This window comes from Papaver somniferum, unplaced genomic scaffold (assembly GCF_003573695.1).
Source record: "Papaver somniferum cultivar HN1 unplaced genomic scaffold, ASM357369v1 unplaced-scaffold_21, whole genome shotgun sequence".
NCBI classification, from domain to species: Eukaryota; Viridiplantae; Streptophyta; class Magnoliopsida; order Ranunculales; family Papaveraceae; genus Papaver; species Papaver somniferum.
The window spans coordinates 7,795,915-7,816,849 of NW_020631041.1; the positions used below are offsets into that span (position 1 = coordinate 7,795,915).

Genomic DNA, 20,935 nt, shown 5'->3' on the forward strand with positions numbered 1-20,935 from the left:
ACTGTTTTGTCTTTTTGTATTTTGGTACATCCTCAAGCAATTTGGTCCCTCCTATTAGCAACCCTATATATATCTGGTGAAGTTGCAAAATTTTATCAAAAAGGATCTTATCATCGTAGAATAATTTCAAACTACACATTTGCACATTCGCACTTAAGCTGCCAATAATGTGAGCCTCTCAGTTCCACCTGACATGTCTCGATATGCTTCATTATGTCCCTTCCATAAAAGCTGTGAGCTTCTCAAGTAATGCAAGTCTGATATCCACTTGGGTTAACCTTTACCTGCACAACTCAGTAGCTATTCACCTGGCAACCCAAAATACATCCAAGTCTCCTACTGTATAAATTGTTGATTCCAAGCATGCTATATTTAAGAAGATTCAGTAAAGGCACGAATTTTTATTCTATCTGAAGAAAAAGGTTTAACTTGTATTACTAGACAAAACAGAAATAAAAAGGGGACACATAACAGTGCAACAAGGAACTAAGGCATAAGCCTTTGACAGTTTCGACGACAGAGAAAACTGAGTAACAACTTCTCACAGAGCTAAAAAGAAAACTAACAAAATAAATCCAAAGCAGCCAAAAACACGAGCAGCGACCTTATTTTTTCCTCCTTGAAAACTAACATGTGAAAAAACCTTAAATCTGCCAAGCAAATCTTCATGATGACTTTCTCTATACCTGTCATAGGCTGATGATGAGAAGAGACCCAACAGTAGAGTAACAAGAGCTAACAGAATAGAGATTAGAGGAGTTGGCTGTCCATTGTATTTCATTTTCATCGTTCCAATTGAGAGAGACCACTTCAAATACTCTTCCTTCTTGTACACCCTTTAAAATCTACCTTCCATTGTCAAAATCTACACTGTAATCGTCTCCAGAAACTGCAGGTACATCCCACTGCTTTCGATGTTGAGGACCATATACCGATGCAACAAAGCACTCTGACATATTAATTCTACAACTACGTATTGATTCTACCCTGCTGACCTTAATTAGCTACTATCTTCCACTGAGAGAGAGAGAGAGAGAGAGGCGGTGTCAATGATTGAGACAAATCAGAGGAGGCTCGATCCTCCCCTGAGTTGTCCCCTTTGCATTGGTGCAAGTGGAAGTCAATTTTGTTGAAGAATTAGCAGGAGTGAAGAAGATATTTTTGAAGTGAAGACTCGAACAACCAAGTAATCTGCTGCAATCCAAGTTGATTGCAGATGGAGTTAAAATGTCAGTTGTTCCTTGCAAGTCTTCATATGTAATGTTGCTGATTTTTACTGCACTTGTCTGCAGTAGGAAAAAAAGAACAGTGAGTTAGCAAAAAGGGCACTAATATGTGCAGTGTTAACTAGTTTATAGATGCTTGTTCAATGTCTTGGAATGACAGTATTATCCTAAACTATAAAATCTGGAATACCAGAACATGGTATTGACACTCTTATTTTAGTTCTAGATTGATAGATGCTAGTTCAATGTCGTGGAATGACAGTATCCTGAAGGCCCTCTCAAGTATTGTGAATGAAATTATAAAAATTGGAATACCAGATCATGGTATGGATCCATTGCTCAATTATCCCGACGCACTATAACACAACTATATGGAGGGAGGGAAGCGGACAACATACATCGACATTCATTATTCAAAGTTTCCAATACGCGGATAAGTTGAAGTTAATGATTTTAGAAAGACAAGTTGAAGTTGATTATAATAACTGTAGGCCATCAAAAATTTTACGGTTGTCCTAAAAATTGAAAAGCAATGTCAAAGAAATACATGTTCGTCATCGACACTCTCTGTTTACCCATAGATTAATCAAAAAAGTTTATCATCGACACTCTCTGTTCACAAGTTTTCGTTCCGTTAGAAAGATGAGAAACCCCACTTTGATATAAAAATGATAACCAGGAGTAATTAGGAATATAGCTGTGTTGTAAAACTTCAATAAAACAGGACAGCAGCACATAGTTCAAAACATGTCAGTTTGGATAGCCCATGTTCAATAATTTGTGTAGGACTCATTACACAATGAAAATGAGTGATTCTTATCTCATTTTAGAGAAGAAAGGATAAGTTATCAAATTCACTCTAATAAAACCTGTCAGTGTAATTGCTTCAGAAAAACTACAGTTTTGAGAGTTCCAAATTAAAACTTCACACAAGATTCATTACTCAACCAAATTCATTGGTTCTTGGATCATTTCAAAGAAAAGAAGATAAGATATTGTATAAAAAATATAAACAAATGCAGAGAGTTGAGTAACAAGTCTAAATCACGCTGAAAACTACTGACAGTAAACTCTCTACAGAAACCAATAAGTTTTGATAGTCTTTATTCAAAAATTCACACAGGCTTCATTACTCATCCAAATCCATTGTTTCTTGAATCATTTGAAAGAAGACAATATAATTTATTAGATAAAAAATATAAAAAAAATAATAATAAATCAATTAACAAGGTTGAATCTCTTTGGAAAAGTCAGGCAGAAAAACTGTTTACAGAAATCCACAGTTTTGGTAGTTCATAATCAAAAATTCACCCCGACTTCATTACTTATCGGAATCCAGTGATTCTTAGCTACTTTTAAAGAAGAAAAGGTCATATTTTACACAAAAAATATAAATAAAAACAAGAGTCATATTAACAGGGTGATAATTTATCCCAAAGATAGGACAGAAATCTTTTGCATAAAACCTTGAATTGTTTTTAAATGAGTTTCAAGAGAAAGTATATCAAGACTAAAAGTTTCTGCACTAGGTTAGGTTAACTAATGTATTTGAAATGGGAGTGTGCAAAAGAAGCCTATCAATAAGGACATTCTAGTCCGAGTCAAGCAAATTTATAGAAACGAAGCGAGTTGACACCCATTTTCGCTCTACTCACTCCTCAGATCACTTTTTGCTCTCCCTTAAATAAAATCTTTCTTAAGAAGTCTGTTAGGGTAACAATATGTTGCCCTTCAGAAATCTCATATGACATGTCATGCTTAGACTCAAACTGATTTTGCATTCACCTTAAGCTATTCTAAGAGCATGATTAAACCATAAACATGACATCAATTAAACTTAATGCAAAACACAGAAATGCTTACAATAATGTAACTTACCTCTTTCGCAGATTCCGCAAAGTAATGTTGGTCAATCAGTAACGGATTCATCACATTGGTGAAGTTGCAATGCTTTAAAGAGACCGAATGGCACTCTCCTTTGCCGCCCTTCAAGAAAAAAGTGTTTAATTTGTAAGAATGACGCAAAGTAAATAAAAAAGTAATCACATGTCGCGCAACAGATACTTACGTGCCATGTCTTTATTCTTACACCATTCATTGTCCCGAAGAAATTTATTCTTTCCACATGAATTTCTTTAACCTCTGCCCTGTTCCCAAACTCCCCCAAAGACCCGATACTACATCCAAGAAAAAAATAATGTAAGACATTAGAGACTGTGTTTGACATTGATACACTTGAAGGTGTTCTTCGTTCTGCACCATTCTTTTCCATCTGAGTAACAAAGAAATTTCCCCATCTAACTATTTTTCGATTCACCAAAAGAAAAAAACTTATCTAACAATTTTGTTGTCATAGTCCTGCAAAATAGTGACATCTAAGGAAACAGTATAGTGGCAGCAACTAAGACATAAGCCTAGCTCTGACAGATATTCAGTAGGAGTTACAAAAGTGTTGATACATAATCACATGTAAAATTTGTTTCCTTTATGCAAGACGAGATGATCAATTCTTTAATACTACGGCAAAGTAGAGTTTCATGTGTTTACATATAAGTAGTCAGGGCCTGGATGATATGTTACTCCACTAAGAAGTTCACACACAATGATCACATTAATTTCAAACAATTTGAGAAGAAGTTCACACACAAGGCAAACACGCGAATAAGGCAGACACACGAATTTTAATTTAGTAGAAAAATTATAGAATTTAGCAGGAGGCTCCTAATTTACACAAATGCAGAGTTGAAACAAAGTTTCAAAGATGTTTCTATACCTATTCTAATAAGTGTCCAATAATAATGCACAAGCTCAGGAATGACATAATTAAATGAAAGCCTATCTATCATATCCTCTACTGTAGGTGGGAGATTTCTCAAATTCATGTTCTCTGCAGGAAGTGGAAAAGCGCTTATTTGGCAAAACAGGCAAAATGACACTACTGTACCACGGCTAGGGCTTCAAAGATTACAAGGCTGATACCAAACAACAGAACTTTTTAGATGAACTACTAGGCGTTCTGTGGAAAGATGCTTATTACAACTTGGATGCAAGGAATATGATCCTGCAGTCTGGTCGACAACTTGAATACCAGACTAAGATCGTGCAGTTCCAAGACTATCATAGTTGATAGTTGTTTTTTATGTTCGAATGTCTTTTTATTGTGTGGCTGATACCTCTTATCTACCACTATGCCTTGCTCGCATCTGAAGCTGGGAAAAAGTATCAACCTTAAGGTATACTCAAGGAATTAGGTATAATTCATACAAAACCCATACAGCAAACCTGCTTGTCTCCAATCTTCATAAATAAAGCAGCAAGTTCTTGCATCAGACGAATTTTGTCCTGCCAGACTAAAGCTAAAGAACCACACATAAGAAAACATTTGGTGTATTGATTATACCTGATTCCATGCCCAGGTCCGCAATGGCAATCATTGACGTAGACGTGAAAGCTGCTGTTGCCAACGGAAACACAATCGTCGCCTGAAAACGACGACAAAGTTTGTTAGAGTTGAAATTATGTTTTTTACATAAATCAGATGTTTCAGGATAACATACCGCTCCTGAAGTAACTGTTTCTGATGCTAACATTCTCAACGCTTTGTGTATGCAAGCCGTCCGTGTTTGGACTTTCTTCAGGGGAATCCACCTTCAGGTTTGTGACGTTAAAGTTACTCAAGTCCAACAAAGTAACGTGGAACATAGGGCTATTGGTGACCGTTACATCCTTCAACTGACTATTGCTAGTGGCAACGAAGTTAACTGAATGTGGCTGCGATTGGGAGCAACCCTGCGCAAACCAAAAGAGAAACTCACAGTCAAAGTCAATGGTCAAGGTAAACGGCAAAGTCAGGGGTCAAAGTCTATTGGAATTTACCGGACGGTTTCTATGTTTACTGTTGTGGCAGGAGTTCTCCCACCAACAATTACCACGACCATCGATTATTCCCCTCCCCTGTACAGTAAGCCCATCCACCTTTTTGAATACGATCCATTTTTTAATGAGACTTGGCCATCCCCATTCTTTAAGGGTTAGAGGACCAACTATTATTCCAGATATCTGCAAGATTGCATTAAAAAAAAATATATTAGAATTAAGTTCAAATTGTTTGAATTTAAGCTCCCTTGAAATTATGATTTTTCAAATTCAGTTTCGCTGCTTATAATTTCATATGATTCTTCTCGTTTTCATATAATCCTGTATGTAGAGGCATAATTTTCATGGCCGTGAAAGCATCATGTCACTAGCTGAACACGACAGAGAATACTTCACTCTCAATTTTGGATAATGCCCAATGAACATCATTTCGTTCTAGTATGCTCTGTAATTTAGCTGGACTTTGTCACAGAGCAGACTGCTATAGACTCAATGTTCAATGTGCTTCAACCTACTCTCTATGTTGATCTAGTGCCCTAGATTTCTCAGTTGGGGATTGCCTCTGGCAGACTGAAAATGTTACAAATACCTTTTGCTTTTTTCATTCTGCTTCACCTTGGTATAGACTCACTGTTCATTAGTGTTAGTTAAGGCTAGCTGCTAACAGTTAACAAAACCAAAAAAAAACTGTAAACAATGGGCTGGCCACTTATGTATCTACATTAGGCCATCTAACATTTACGAACCTACACATGGTGAGGTCTATTAAACGGTAAGAAAATATGAATGAAACTTTCCAGGGTTTATGCATTTCGAATAGCAACATATTACTAGGATGTGGGAATTCACATACCTGAACAATGATTATTTTGGTCATGCACGGACCTAAGAAGTTAATTGGTCCGACTAAAAACTTCTTTCCTTTGGGGACGATCATTCTAGGTCTCCCTGTAGATGCAGTGCACGTGGCGTTCCAAGCCTTCAGGAACGCCTAGAAGCAAATCAGAATAGAGAAACAGGTTATTACAACATTTTAGAAATTCAGCTCTTTAACTATCAACGCTTAGACTTAAACAAGATACACACACTTTCACTATATGCTGAAATCAGATTCACGTAGTAGAAGCCGAAAACATTTTGTAAAAGAAAAAATATAAGTAAAAGATTAGACATGGACTTCTACTTGTTCCTCAAATTACAGTGATGGACTTTAGGTTTTAACCTGACAAAAACAAGTAAGAAGGTTATAAAGGTCATCTTTTGACACTCTCATGAAACTTTGTTGCCCCTTAACCTGGACATTAACATTGACAACCCCCAGGATATCTACTATATCGACTAAAGTTCTCAATTTCACACTAATCCTGGTGCAGCATCATCCAAATGAACAAGCAAAGTCCATTTGGATCTCTATCTATATTGCTGAGACCAAAACAAGAACATAAAAGTTTATTGCTGTAGAAAGAACCCAAAGTTTAAAATTTTAGTAAATCAGAATTCATTGAAGAACCCTAACTATATTGGGGATTATTCTTCTCAATTTCAAAACATTGAAAATAGATACCCACATTACACACAATTGATATTTCTTATTCTGTGACCATTTCACCTCAAGTAAAACTCATTGAAGAATAAACCCTAACTATATTGGGGATTTTTTTCTCAATCAAAACAAAAACAACATCCAGGAAATTAAAATTAAAATTAAAATCATAGATATAGATATAGAAAGAAAACTTAGCCTTGATCGATTAAGTTGGTGATTTCTTCTTTCTTCAATAACAAAATTGGGGTTAGGGTTTACTGGAGATTTTGACTGGAAAATCAGATGGTCTTCTAACTCTAGCTATCTAGAGAAACAAACTACTCACTAGCTAGAGCCATAAGATCATCAACCATACTTCAAATCAAAATCTGATCATGGTCTTCAGGTTTCTACTCATTAGCCATTATCAACTCTATCTCTCCATCTCTGCGACTGTGAGTCTGTGATTCTCTCTGTCTCTGGATAAGTACTAAACTAGTTAACGGTCCTATAGTCAATTGACTAATATTGACTTGACCAGAATTTGACCTTTGACTGGACCCTTGACCATGCAACCAAATATTATAGTCCTCTTAAAACAAACTTAATCAGAAGGGGTCCTAAACTACTTCCACACCAATGCTCATGAAATCAATTCTTAACTTATTTTCCCAGTGGATGGTGCTGCTACTTACTTGAGTATCATTATGAACACCGTCGCCAACTGCCCCAAACTTCAACACGTTGAATGTTGGCCCTCCTCTGGCTTCTAGTTCTTTGTTATCTTCAGCTTCTGCAAGGCATGCAGACAATTTGTAAGCAGGTAATAAGGAAATTGAATCAAGATTGTTCACTGAATTTTGCCTGCAGGAGACAGTTGAAGTACATCTATACCTCCTCTTGAATCCGTTGTCATTAAGATGAAGAAGAGAAAAGTAATACATAAGATTGTTGGTGTTGTTATTCTTGACGCCCCCATTGCTGATGACCTGCAAATGTAAGAACATTGTTAATAATCATAGCTAATGACTGTTGACAAAGAAATATTATGAGACATGAAGATTAGGAAGATGGTTTCATTAACAACTTACAGTCTAGTACTATATATAGCAAGGTGACCGGAATCTGTAGTTAGAAACTTGTGCTGAAACTTGTTTATGGGACGACCTTTGAGAATCGAAGACACAGGAATTGAAATGAGGAAACTGAATACTCTAGATCTTGCAGTGATCTAAGCCCTAATCCAAAAATGTATACTTCTACCTCCCAAGGAAATTAATATCTGCAAGGACATCAATTGAACAGAAAATCAGATCAAAATTAAAAAAGATTTTATAGATCAGAAACGTAAAGAAACAGAAACATAACAACAAATCGTTTCTTAGCTAACCATTCTATAGATTATTCCAAATCCAAACCATGAATACGTGATGATAAAGCAGTAGAGAGAGATCTGAACATGTGTAATTTCTTCAGTAGTTGAAGATTCCAAAAAAGAAATAATGTATCATGTTTGTGAAGATTTCGAGTTTCTGCTGCCACAGAGAAGAAGGTAAACCCTAAAGCAGATCTTTTTGACTATCCGTTCTAGGGGTTATCATGTTTGTGAAGATTTGGAGTTTCTTTTTGCCATAGTTTAATCTAATTCCCACTAATTTCTTCAGTAGTTGAAGATTCCAAAATAAAATGAGTAACAAAATTTCAATTATGTATTAGAGAGCTAGCACAAAATTTCAAAAGTCATGAGTAATGCATTAAGTTATACAGGTTCTGTTTAAGGAAAGAGAGGTGAAGCTTAAGCCTTTAATTCAGTTCCCAAACGAGGATATATAGGTATGGGGGACCTCGGTTAACCCTTTGTAATAAATAAAACCTAGTTATTGACTTACACACTACACTCTCTCTTTCTCAATTTCTCCATTTCTCCATTTGTTTCGTTGTTTGCATGCCGCTGACAGAATCTGGTGCCAATAATAGGAAAAAGAAGGAAACAGGGAAGGGAGGGATGTGTTCAAATCTCTACCGTCAGATGTGCTCAAATCTAGAACTTAAGAAGAAGAAAACAATGCTAGTTGAAGCTGCCTAAAGTGCCAATTTGACAAGGGTACATGGTAAATTTCGCAGTGCTTTCCTAAACGAGGGACTAACCTTAATTACAAGGTCTTCATTTTAATTATAAAAAAATGCATTGCAGAGCAAAAAAAAAAAGGGTTAACTGGTTGCTAATTCCAAGTCGTCTATCTTCAAAAGAAAAGAAAGAAAAAAATCATGTTTAATGCATTACAGAAGATAGGTCCTATTTGAGGTAAGTGGGACTAGCAGAGATCACAAACTCAGTTCCCATTATAGTACGATGAAAAAAAAGAACAACCAAGCAAGTGAGGGGACCTTGGACTAGCAGAGATCACAAATTCAGTAGGGTTTCAACCCAGTTTTAGCTAATCCTTAAATCAGTCTCCTTTAATTTGTTTTAAGTCTCTATCAGCTTAGAACTTTTATGAAGATCCATCCAGGTTCTACTCTAGCAGTAATAATGACTTGTATAGACTTCTCAAGATAGAACCAAGTCATTTACTTACACTACACTCTCTCTTTCTCAATATTCCATTTGTTGCATGCTGCTGACAGAATCTGTTGTCAATAAGAAGAAAGAAACAAGGAAGGGAGGGTGTGTTCAAATATATATCACATCGGATATGTTCAGATCTAGACCGTAAGTTGGATGCAATTAATTAACTCGGTTAAGAAGAAAAATGCTAATTGCAGCTGCCTAAAGTGTCAATTCAAGATGCAGTGTTTATTATGGTTCAGTTGCCTTTAGTGTTTATTATGCAGCTAATTACGGGATTCAACTTAGAATATTAAAAATAAAATCCAACTGGTTAATATTCTAAGTACATTTTTAGTGATCTCATGTCATGGGGCACAGGGTACACCTGTACCGGTGAAGTACATTTTTAGTAACGGTGGCAGGAATCTGGTCAGGGCAGACGATAAATTTGGCAATGCTTTTGTAAACGAGGTCACTAAAAAATGTTTTCACTCGCATATCAAATATTTACTCAATGTAGATATTTAGATTAACTAGATCATAACGTGAACACTTGAACAAAATAAAAGTTACGCGTCGAAATTTCGTCCAATAGTTCGGTTTGGGATCACTAAGCAAATTTTTGATAGCTAGCTAGGCTAATTTATAAAGAGACAAAGTGATTTTTTTTTTGTTAATAAGAGACAAGTGAGTTGGTGGGTCAAGTTGAAATATTTGGGGCCATAACGGTCACTAAAGCACGTCGAATTTTTGGTCACAGAGGAAACCCTTAAACAAAACTTAGATTACATGTTAAAAATTAGGCATGAGTAGGATTTTGGATCATTCAGCAAATTTTTTAGTAATTGATGCGAGGGTACTCATGAAAAGAAAGCACACGGATGAGAACAACCTCAAGAATCCTGAATTTCTTTTCGGCATTCTAATCGGATAACTTAACATATCTCGTCTTAAGGGTAGGTACGTATTCTGAACCAAACAATTAAAGAAGATTGAGACATAATTAATAGCTCACTTCTTACTACTCAAACCAAACAAATATAGAGAGCACAAAATTTGTTGTACAAAAGCTAGAGAGAGATGAGATGATGATGATGATGATGCATATGCAAAACTAGTTTCATTTCAGTTTCATTTGGCATTTAACCGGACTCCTAATTCGACTTAAAAATCAATGTTAATAATGGTGAGGCATGATGATATCAATTAATGACCTTCTTAGATTGGTAAGCTCATCGTTTAGGGTCAGTAATATAAGGTCTTTTCTAACTAGGCGACGAAATCATTCCCACTGAATTGTAAGACTTCTAATAATCAAACCAGGTCATTTTCTTAACACTACAATCTCTCTTTCTCACTTTTTTCATTTGTGTTGCTGCTCCTGACCAAATCTGTTGCCAATTATAGGAAGAAGGAAAAACTAGGAAGAGAGGGATGTGCCCACTAGATGAAATTTAACTCGGCTAAGAAAAAATGCTAACTGCAGCACATATTTATTTATGGGAAATTTATTTTTCGCATATGGGGCCGATCTTTGGTCAAGGGCACACGGGGTACATTTGGGCAATCCTTTTGCAAACGAGATGGATTTTGGTTTCATAAGAAAATTCAGGACATTAAAGGACATTGAGACATAATATATAATAGCTCACAAGCCAAACAAAAATAGAGAGCACAAAAAATTTTATTTACTGTTTTCAAGTTTCACCCATTTTGTTGTACAAAAGCTATAGAGAGAGATGAGATGATGATGAAGCATATGCATATGCATATGCAAAACAAGTTTCATTTGGCATTTAACCGGACTCCGTATTCAACTTAAAAATCAATGTTAATAATGCTGCTGAGGCATGATTATATTAATTAATTACCTTCTTAGAATGAAATCAATTTTACTTTCAGTTCCTAATCAGTTACTAGAAATGGTGTGTACTTCACATGGGTTCGGCTACTTTGATTTGAAACAGTGACTGATATAGGGTTCCATTACCCACTACCTACAGATTTCTATAAGTAACCTTGGTAAGCTCATTGTTTAGGGTCAGTAATATAAGGTCTTTTCTAACTAGACGACGGAATCATTCCCACTTAAACAGTTTTATTGTAAACAAGGGCTGTGCAGGCCCGTGCAAATGGACGGGCTAGGTCATAATATTGCACTGTTTTTAGGCACGATTATTTGTGGTTGAGTTATAAGATTTTGTCCTTTCTGCTTCTCTTTCTCTTGGTTCTTACAGGTCCTTCACCCGTGTAAGACGGAAAATTTATTCACCATCAGATTATTGATCTTTTCCTCCGAAAGTTGTAGGTCGTTGTCCTCCGATAATCGGCTTTGCTACAATATCATGTGAAAGCAACCTCTATTGTTTGTTCTGCGGATCTAAAGGATTAGACACACCTCACACATTAGTAATACTGACACAAACATTTTTCACAGCGATTTCGCAGTTGCCCAACTTCTTTAATTGCCCGATGCCATTCATCGTCATCCTCTAACAAACCAAGTGTTGGACATGCTGACCTAAAATAAGGATAAACTGACCCATAGACTGTTTGAATGTCTTTAAATGAAACTTACCTCCAGCCGAGGGGTGCACAAAATGTATTCTCCAGTTGTTTTCCCTATTTTCATTCTTTTCCATTTTTTTAATCTCAGTATCCCAAATCCATTTTGTTGGGAAGTCGACGTATGTTAGTTCTCTAGCATCTGCATTCTTCTTATTTGTTCAATCCATTTGGTAAACTTCGTTGTTCCTGTATCATCTCTTGATACCACTTCCTCTAAGTCATCCGTCTTACGGAACATTATTGTTTGTTCATTTGGTAAATGGAAGGTTTCTACTGCGGGGCGTCGATACTGTGTGTCTCTTTTTTTTAATAGGAAAATGAAGTAGATTGAATTCAGAAAACTTACAAATTGTTCTTGTCATGTTGGATTAAGTCTTTAATCCAGACACGAGCATTAAGTGTAGGAGAAAAATATGTTACGAACACGTGTCAAAAGATCAAGGCGGAAGTAACCTAGTTTAGATACAACTGTGTGTAGGAAATCAGATCTTCTCACTAGTTCTTATCCTATCTAGTTAGCTCTAAGTGCAGTATTGTAACTTGATTTGTATCCCTACTCTTTATAAGGGAAAGAGAGAGATGTTTGTAGGGGATCGACTTCTTCCTCCTCCAATAACTAGAGAGAGAGCTCTTAAGTTTGTAACACTTCTTCCATTAATGGATCTTCATGTAACACTCCGATCATAGTGAAATCCCGTGGACGTAGGCTTCATTAATGGCCGAACCACGTAAAAACTCTTGTGTTCATGTTTACTTTGATGCACTTCATCTCTTACTTATTAGTAGATCTCCATCTTAGGTATTAGATCTCTTTGAGTGTGGTTGTTAGATTTTTAGCAACTACATTCTGGCGCCGGCTAAGGGGACTACTGATCTACCGAGCGGGAGTCTTCTACATCTTTTGGTTTTGAGGTAGTTCCAGTGAAGCGACAGAACTGAGAAGAAAAGATAAGGATTTCTGCGTGCAAAACTAGAGACGAGAATGGAGAAAACTTCAACAAAATCGAACTTCAGCGAGGAACAAATCGAAATAGGACCAATCTTTTGCCTTATCTCCTCTCTTATCTTGTCCTTAAACATTGAGATTTGAAAGTTTCAAGTTACAATTTCAAAATATATTTAGGGCTTGTTCTTGAGCAAAAATTTTAAAAAATTTCTAGGGCTTGTTCTTGAGCAAAAATTGGATTTTCAAGTTATGAAATCTAGGACTTGTTCTTGAGAAAAAATTGGATTTTCCTTCAAACTTTCACTCGATTTCTGATTTAATGGGAGATTTTCTATCACCGAATCTTATTTTACAAACCCAATTAAGCTACTTTGAAAACGTTGAATAACGGAATCTGTAGTTGATTTGGGGATTTTTCTGCTTGTGTCTTTTTCTGTCCTGAATGATAAATCTTGGCTATTCACTGAGGATACATTCACCATCGGGAGCTGAAGGATAGTAAAATCCATGAAAACACCAGTAATTTAATCGGGCTTCATCAACTGAATTTCTAAGAAGAAAGACACGAGACAAACTGCCACAGTTGGAGCGAGCTCTGATTGATTTGTTCAAGTGCTGCAATCTTGTCAGTAAAATAGATTCGCCTGCCAACTCAAGCAGTACGAAACAATAATTGTAGACTCGCATGGAATAAAGAACTTCGGATGTAGCTCATCACCATCTCGTCAATTTTCATCTCGGATGCATTCCAGATCATAAACTGCAATCAGCATCGGACTCGGTTACTTTAGTAAAACATATCTCGGGTTTGGTCACAAGAGTTGATTGAATTTTGTTCTTTAAGTGATTAAAACTCATCGAATCACAATCAAATTAGTAGGGTCTCAGCACTCAGCTTCGGAAGAGATCATCATCAGCACCAAGTGTTACTGTTCAATCCAACTTTGGTTGTTCTAACCATGTCTATTTATGACATCAGATTCGGGTCTTGCCATCTCTGGGTTCATTGGCGGTAACTCAGTATCGTGTAAATCCACATCGGGGAGACTCAGTTAACTTACTCGGATCAAAACCATCTCGTTCCAGGTTACATCGGGCAGATACCCAAGTAACATGTCGGAGTTATCTATATCGGCCATTCCATTTTCACCTGCTACACCTAGCTCGGGTCAGTTCGTCTTCTATAGGGAAAGATGGATCATATCGGGCAAGGCAGTCACTTTAGATCAACTCGGGAAGATCAAAAAAGACTCGCTTCAATAATTCAGCTCGGCTCGGAAAAATCGAGTCGATTCATTCTAGGATAGCACATCCCCATCGGGACATTCATCTTTAACAGGGAACATTCTTAACTCCTCTCATTCTGCGAGTTATTTTGATGAATGCTATCTAAAATCTTCCTCATATAATCCTGGTAAAAGAATGATTGGCCTATTCAAGTGCAACCCACCTAAGAAAGCATGAATAGTTTTCTTCAATACCTGAGAGAGTACATATGAGACCTTCGACATGCAAATATCAATTGCTTTTTACTACCTGTAGCTACGAATTACAAGTTCCAAAGCTTGGCATAATACCTAGTCGTCGTGAAATGGTGCTGAATGAAAAATTAATATGGGAGATATTTTGGGAAAAGGGAAATGTCCTGCTACATAGTTTGGGAAGAAATCGTCTATCATTAACCCACGTGTATCCACCATGAACCCGGATATTTTATTTGTGTACCCTTGTTATGACATGATTGATCTTGTAACCGCATTTGAATCCTTAGAGAGACATCAGTATAACTATTGAAATTGTCACAGTAACCATTCATAGTTGAACTATTATGATAGCATGCTTAAGTCTTAAACATAATGTCAACTTACCTGAACTTGTCGTCTATCTTGATAATCCTGTGTTGTTAAAGAAGCAATTTGGCTTTTAAAATCATTGCTTATCCGAACTGAAAGTCGCCGGTGCATAAATTCAATCCCGAGTATCAGCTGAGAAGCAAAATGATATTGACAGCGCGAGCCTCAGGCGATGGCATAGACTCCCAGGGCGGGGCAACTTTGCTCATGGAGACGAAACAATTCAAGCCACCTCGGGAGTGCGGATTGCGTCGTAATGTGAAGCTGATACCTATTCTCAACTGTCAGGAATGAAAGCTAGGTACCGTCACTCTCAAACACGCTCATTACAGGGCGCTTAACATCCGAATTCATCTGTTACGATAGTTTAAACATTCAAAGGCTAACGACCAGTCCAAACTGGATTTTATCATTAATTAACAAAGCCTGTCTTCCTTAAGTTATTTAAATAAAACGTTTAGTAATATTTTGGACTGATTTGGAAGAAACAGATCATGTCGCCAATAGCGCATTTGCCAAGTATGCAAACTGGCTAAAGTTTACCTTGAGTGCTCACTTGCCTGACTTCTTGTTGCAGAAAATGGCGAAGGGAATGAAATCATCTCCAGAAAAATTAGCTCGGGAAGCTACCATTATGAATAATAATCTTGGGGAAGAACTGCATCTGTCTCGGACCAATATCCCTTCTGCACTCCTTCATAAAACCTTTAGTTCGGGCCTCACCAACTTCTGGTCACTACCCTCCATTAGGAGAAGAACGGAAAACACGTTCAAATCGGACTCGCGTACGCCTCTTAGAATCAAGATTCCATCTCAGATCAACACCAGAAATGAAAGCTCAGCGCATAGAGAACCAGGGTATCGAACTCCAGCGTAGTAACGTGTCGCGGCAACAATAATTACTTCTCTAATGAAAAGGAAATGTCAAGAATCGTCGCTTATGAAAGTGCAGTCCATGGGACTGGATATTGGAAGTTGAAGCTAAGTATCACCTTTCCTAAACACTTAGTTAATTCAGTACAACGGATATAACATTGAATTCATTCCCTGAAATATGTATAACACTCAAATGCTAGTGAATCTCCCAGATAAAATTGTTTTTTATTTAAAACCGGCCTGACTTAAATTATTTCGAAAGCCGTAAGTACCCAATTACTTGGCAAAATTTTGAGAAAATGAATCTTGTCGTTAGTAATACTTCTGTTGATTGGATTTCGAATATGCAATCTAGTTCATGTTTTGCTTGGGATACTCAATTAATTGATTAGTTATCGCAGAAAAATGATGATGGGAATGAGAAATATTTAATCGTATATTGACCCCTCAGTGAGATCATCTTGGAAGAATCCTTTTATTAACAATCACTTCGGGTCAACCATCTTGGAGTTAACCATACTAGTCTGCTCATGAAACATCATTGCGTCAAAGGAAGCTATCTTGGAACAAATAGTTCAGGTCAATCTACTCGGAAAGCAACGAAGTAGCATCTCAAGATGCACCTACTCACGCCAGGTCAGTCGGGGCACATACAATCCACTCGGACTCAAGTATCTCGAACCAGAAACGTATGTGACTAGCCTGTATCGAGCAATCATCCTCTTCGGGCGACAACTTAGAACGATTTTCCTAACTGCTACATCCCAACATACAAAATCTTGCGGCGATGCAGAAGTAAAATTCAGGATAGCTCCAGATATGACAAGTCAAGGATTGCCCAGATAAGCTTGTCTCGAAACAACAGATTGGACATCACACTTTCCTTCTCTTATCTGTTGACTCCCTTTGCTTATTACTTACATGGAATACTCTAAGGAATGTCACTGGGCCATAGGAATTCATTAAAATGAACTCAAGAATTCTGCAAGAAACTCAAAAGCTCGAAATTCCAAACATTGAGACCTTGATTGCTTAGAGAATCTGCACAATGAAGGCACGACAGAATGATCCAGTTTTCTTAAGTCTGCGAAGTTCATTAGGATATTCCAGTCGGACTATGAACAGCAATCAGTCATCTCGGGACAAAGCAATATACCAAGCTTCTGCGCCTACTCGTGTCGGGGAATATCCAATACATATCGGGTCCTAGCAGTGAACACTTCTTCGTTGTGAATGATCATCGGGATAGCATCCAACTCGGACTGATCACATTGTCGATTCCAGCTTGCAAGGCTCATCAACTTTCGAACGACACCTAAGAAAGGGGAGAATCCTCTCCCTCTTGTCTCTAGATCTTTAATTGCTGATAGTTTGAGTAACATCTGCAAAAACTCTTGAGAAGGCGTCGATTGAAACCACATGACGAGTCCAGCAAACAGCTTCAGAAATTGAGAATTATATTTCCGAATGTCGTGATCGGTTTTCTTATAGCAAGAATAAAATTCTAAGCATTTGTTATCTTAGAAACTTTATTTACCTAGTGTAATATGCCACAATATTCGATTGATAGTGCGGATATAATCTTTTATCTCATTTGTTAGTTTTTCCGTATATTTTAGATTCCAAGGATGGCGTACGACACAACTGGACACGATAATACAAACTGTCTTGTGGAACCTTTGAGGTTAATCGGGCGAGATACGACGATGACATGATGGCGTGGGAGATTCGGCGATACTTGGAGCAACGTGTGACTGAGACAGTCCACTAGTGTGTGACGCTGAACGAACAAGGAGCAAATGCTTCTCCAGAGAACCAACTCACGACTACTTCCTTCCCGTTTCAACAAATCGGGAGCAAGTCATTCCGGGCCAACATGAAATAACTTGGGCATACCCTCGATCAGTAGACAGTAAATCATCTCGGGCATTATCAGTACGGAATCGATTACCTCACTGCAACGGCCGACTGCAACTTCGGGAAATAACACAACTGACTGCTTATCGAAATCTTTCGAAGACACCAAGCCTGATTACCAGTGAGACGCTATCCCACCTTGTTGATTATATATTTTTTGTGGGTTGTAGTAGTGATGGTTCGAACTCTAAGACTTGTGAAGGTGAAGGATTTTTAGACTTAATAAAAATTATATACAAAAATATTAACAATGGGCGAGAGGTACTGGGACTAATGATTCGGCCAATCTTCAAAACATAGGGCTCAACGGTTTATTCTCAACAATAATCGCTCAAAACATATATGGACTCTTATTTTGCCAAAGTAGATTCTCAAAACATTGATTCTAAATGTTAAGCTTGGAACATCAAATCACCTAAGCTAAGCATGACCCATCTAATCAAATAACACCAAATTTAATCAAATCATAATTCAATTAATTTTAAATGCAAAAGTCTTAAAAAGAATTAATTAAATTACCCATGTATGTAGCTTGGCCTCCTCCGTCGTCCCAGTGTTGGGGTTTAACTCATCATAGTAAAAATGCTCTCAAAAGATTTTATTAATGCTCAAAAGTTGATTACAAATGATGAAATAAGAATAAAATCGTTTTAAGACCGTTCTTTGCGACCAACAAAAAGCGTCAGGGAACAACGGCACTTTCGAAGTGCTGTAAGCACAACACCGAAGTCGCGGGAAAGGAACTGAGAATTGTCGCAAATATACGACACTAGTCAACGACTTTCCTGGACTGTACAATGTTCTTCATGTTCTTGGCTGAGCAGCAGCAGAAATTCTTCGCCTATCGACCTCTTCTTTTGATTCTGTCGGCTCTCCTCAGCCCCCCAGACTCTCCAAAACTCGTGTTTTTCTCCTCCCTGTACGTGTGTCTCTGTTTTGAGTTCGTGGCTTCCCTAGCCAATTCTAGCCAAATTCGATCGGACCCGACACCCAAAATATCTTCCTTAGGCTTAATCACATCTTCCTGCCAAGTCTCAGCCATTTAATCTCCCTATAACACGTTAAAAAATTCGATCAAACTTCTGCCAGTTCTCATGCATGTTTTCCCACCAAAATTCAGTTTTTGAAATGAAGAAGATGGTGTCCCCCTATCCAAACTGGGGGTGCGAATAGCAATTGGGGTGGAAATAGTAATTTTTCTGAATTCCTCCGGCACATTTCTTAGACGCTTCCGGTGCATTTATGGGGTGCTTTAGTAATTTTCTCTGGGTGTAAAACACTGCTTTTTGAGCCCATTTCGACGCAAGGGCTTATTTCTCTAAAATTCCCTACAAGAACACAAAATAACAATAAGTACTTAATCGAGTCTAACAATACAGAAAATTGAGTACAAAATAGACACATAAATGCGTCTATCACTTGTCGAAGCTTATAGCCGGGGGTGAAACCTGAAACGGAAGAAACTAGGACAAACAGCGGAAAGAACACATTCTTTGAAGAGAAATAACTACGGGGCAGAGTTCGGAGGTTGACAGTAAATTTGTGCCAACTTTTAAAGTCACAAGTCTGATGTGAGTCACGAGATAACCGGTAACTCTAACATCCGGAAAAGAACTTGCAAATTGTGGCATCCAAGTGATACCGAAACTGAATATATGAAGAATGCAATATGTGTTGGATCAAACATACAACGCTAAGAAGATCATGTGACAAACACAGCGACAGATTGTTCGTACTCAGGTCATCAAATGGAATGTCCCGTGATGGTCCAAAAGTTTTGGTCCCGACCAAAACTATCGAGTCGAGGTTACCAATACACGAGATTATGGTGACTAAATAACCTGGGGGACGCCTTGGGTTGTTAGCGTATTGTAACACACGGATAATTCGTACTCGGGTCATCAAACGGAATGATCCGAGATGATCTAAGAGTCTTGAACAAGTCAGGAGATAATCGTAATGGTCATTTGTACTCGGGGCGACGCCAGTGTGAAAGTGCCGAGGTGACTTACACTCGAATGGTCATTCGTACTCGGGGCAACGCCAGTGTGGAAGTGTCGAGGTGACTTACACTCGAATGGTCATTCGTACTCGGGGCAGTGGCAGTGTGCAAGTGCCGACATGACTTACAGTTGACTGGTTATTTGATACTCGGGGCGGTGACAGGGTGCAAGTGCCGAGGTAGCCTAAGGGTTCTGGTGGTTGGAAACTAGCAACTGATTATCAAGGCATGAGTACTTGATATTCGAGCATACAACATTGCTCCCATCGCAAGTGTGATCGATTATCAAGGCATGAGTACTTGGTAACTCACTTGATCCGGGATAATCGTTTGATGGCACCCAGGATATTCGGGATATAGAATCTAGGCAAGACCTAATACACTTCCATTGGGTCAAAGCACCAATGATGAGATACATCAATCGGGACATGGCATTGGCCCGATGACCCTCCTTGTTGAGTGTGTTCGATAGATATGGAATATTAACTAATGCCTACTTTGAAATTCTTAGTTTTACAGGAAAACATGTGCGCTAAACTACGAACACTCATGAAAGATGCAAGGGCATCGCACATTTTGTAATGGACTTAATTTGTGAAGGGCAGGTGGTACTTGGAGGATTCATTTGGGAACCCATAGGGGAACGCGACGTATATCAGCAACCGGGGCAACACAGTGGTGATGAAAGACCTACCAAGTCATCAGCATATGAAACTTGAATAACGCGTTAACAGGGGATAACATGAACCGAGGAGGATACATACAGGGACACGGAAGATAAGAAGAGTAACTGTCTTAGTCGAGAATTGTCAACAACAAAAGCTACGGACCGAGGTCACCAACCAAATGAACGTTGCAGTGAGACGAAGGATGCAATGAGATTACGAAGTTTCCCGAGTCTCTGAATCAAACTAAAGATTGCAGCAATGAACTATGCTGTATCGACATCGCTAAAAATCACAAACAAGTATGAGGCAGTCGCGAGGCAGGGCAGGATATAGCTTACGGCTAGCCTTCTCACACCATTGCAAAATGCAGCGGAACAATGCGCCCAAGTGTGTGGACTTTCCATGTCGAGAAAAGGAATCTATGGACTTCATCGTCAGCAGCAAGACCAAAATCTATCACCGAAGAAACGAGCTAAGTATCGCTTATCTACAAGGCTGCAAATTATTTTAGCTAAAGGGGACATGTCATCCATACATTTCGGTTCCTCATCGTCTACTATACAATCTCGACTGATTACTCATTCGAATAGTGTTAAAACGGGAGCTTAAGTACTTCGTGCACATATCTGGACGCATACCTTCGGGTGAGAATAAAGACGTGGAAGCTAAGGACAAAAGCTAGTCTGGGGCTCAATTGTTGTCTCGAGACTCCGCAAACGAATAGGGGCAAGTACGCGTACTAGGAAGCTGCTAATGGTATTCCTTTGCGCAGTCCCTTCAACAACATTGGAGAGTCACAACACCGCAAGAAAAAACTTTTGGAGGAGCGCGAGAAAATCCTCATCTTTTGAAGAAAATAGAGGACACCAATATCGCCAGCTGGTTCACAAGACAACTAAGTATCACCTATCTTAAGTAACTGTCTAC

At 38.1% G+C, this 20,935-nt stretch overlaps 1 protein-coding gene and 1 long non-coding RNA gene across 3 annotated transcripts; both read right to left on the minus strand.

Annotated features, from left to right (window-relative positions):
* Positions 1 to 396: 396 nt before the first annotated feature.
* On the minus strand, positions 397 to 7,061 carry LOC113339877 (polygalacturonase QRT2-like). 2 transcript variants are annotated; one of them, XM_026585099.1, is made up of 8 exons: positions 7,004 to 7,058; positions 5,956 to 6,093; positions 5,103 to 5,285; positions 4,784 to 5,015; positions 4,627 to 4,708; positions 3,295 to 3,403; positions 3,105 to 3,212; positions 397 to 1,286 (listed from the first exon to the last, which is right to left on the minus strand). In XM_026585099.1, exons 2-8 carry the CDS (start codon positions 6,037 to 6,039, stop codon positions 1,047 to 1,049), a joined length of 1,038 nt encoding a protein of 345 aa, XP_026440884.1. In that variant the 5' UTR covers positions 6,040 to 6,093; positions 7,004 to 7,058; the 3' UTR covers positions 397 to 1,046. The 2 variants fall into 2 exon arrangements, with proteins under 2 accessions (XP_026440884.1, XP_026440883.1); XM_026585098.1 differs by having other exon boundaries at positions 5,956 to 7,061.
* Positions 7,062 to 7,581: 520 nt separating this feature from the next.
* Positions 7,582 to 8,326, minus strand: LOC113339989. Its single transcript, XR_003355230.1, has 3 exons — positions 8,018 to 8,326; positions 7,719 to 7,909; positions 7,582 to 7,616 (listed from the first exon to the last, which is right to left on the minus strand). It is a non-coding gene; the product is annotated as an uncharacterized LOC113339989 (long non-coding RNA).
* Between the last annotated feature and the right edge of the window lie 12,609 nt (positions 8,327 to 20,935).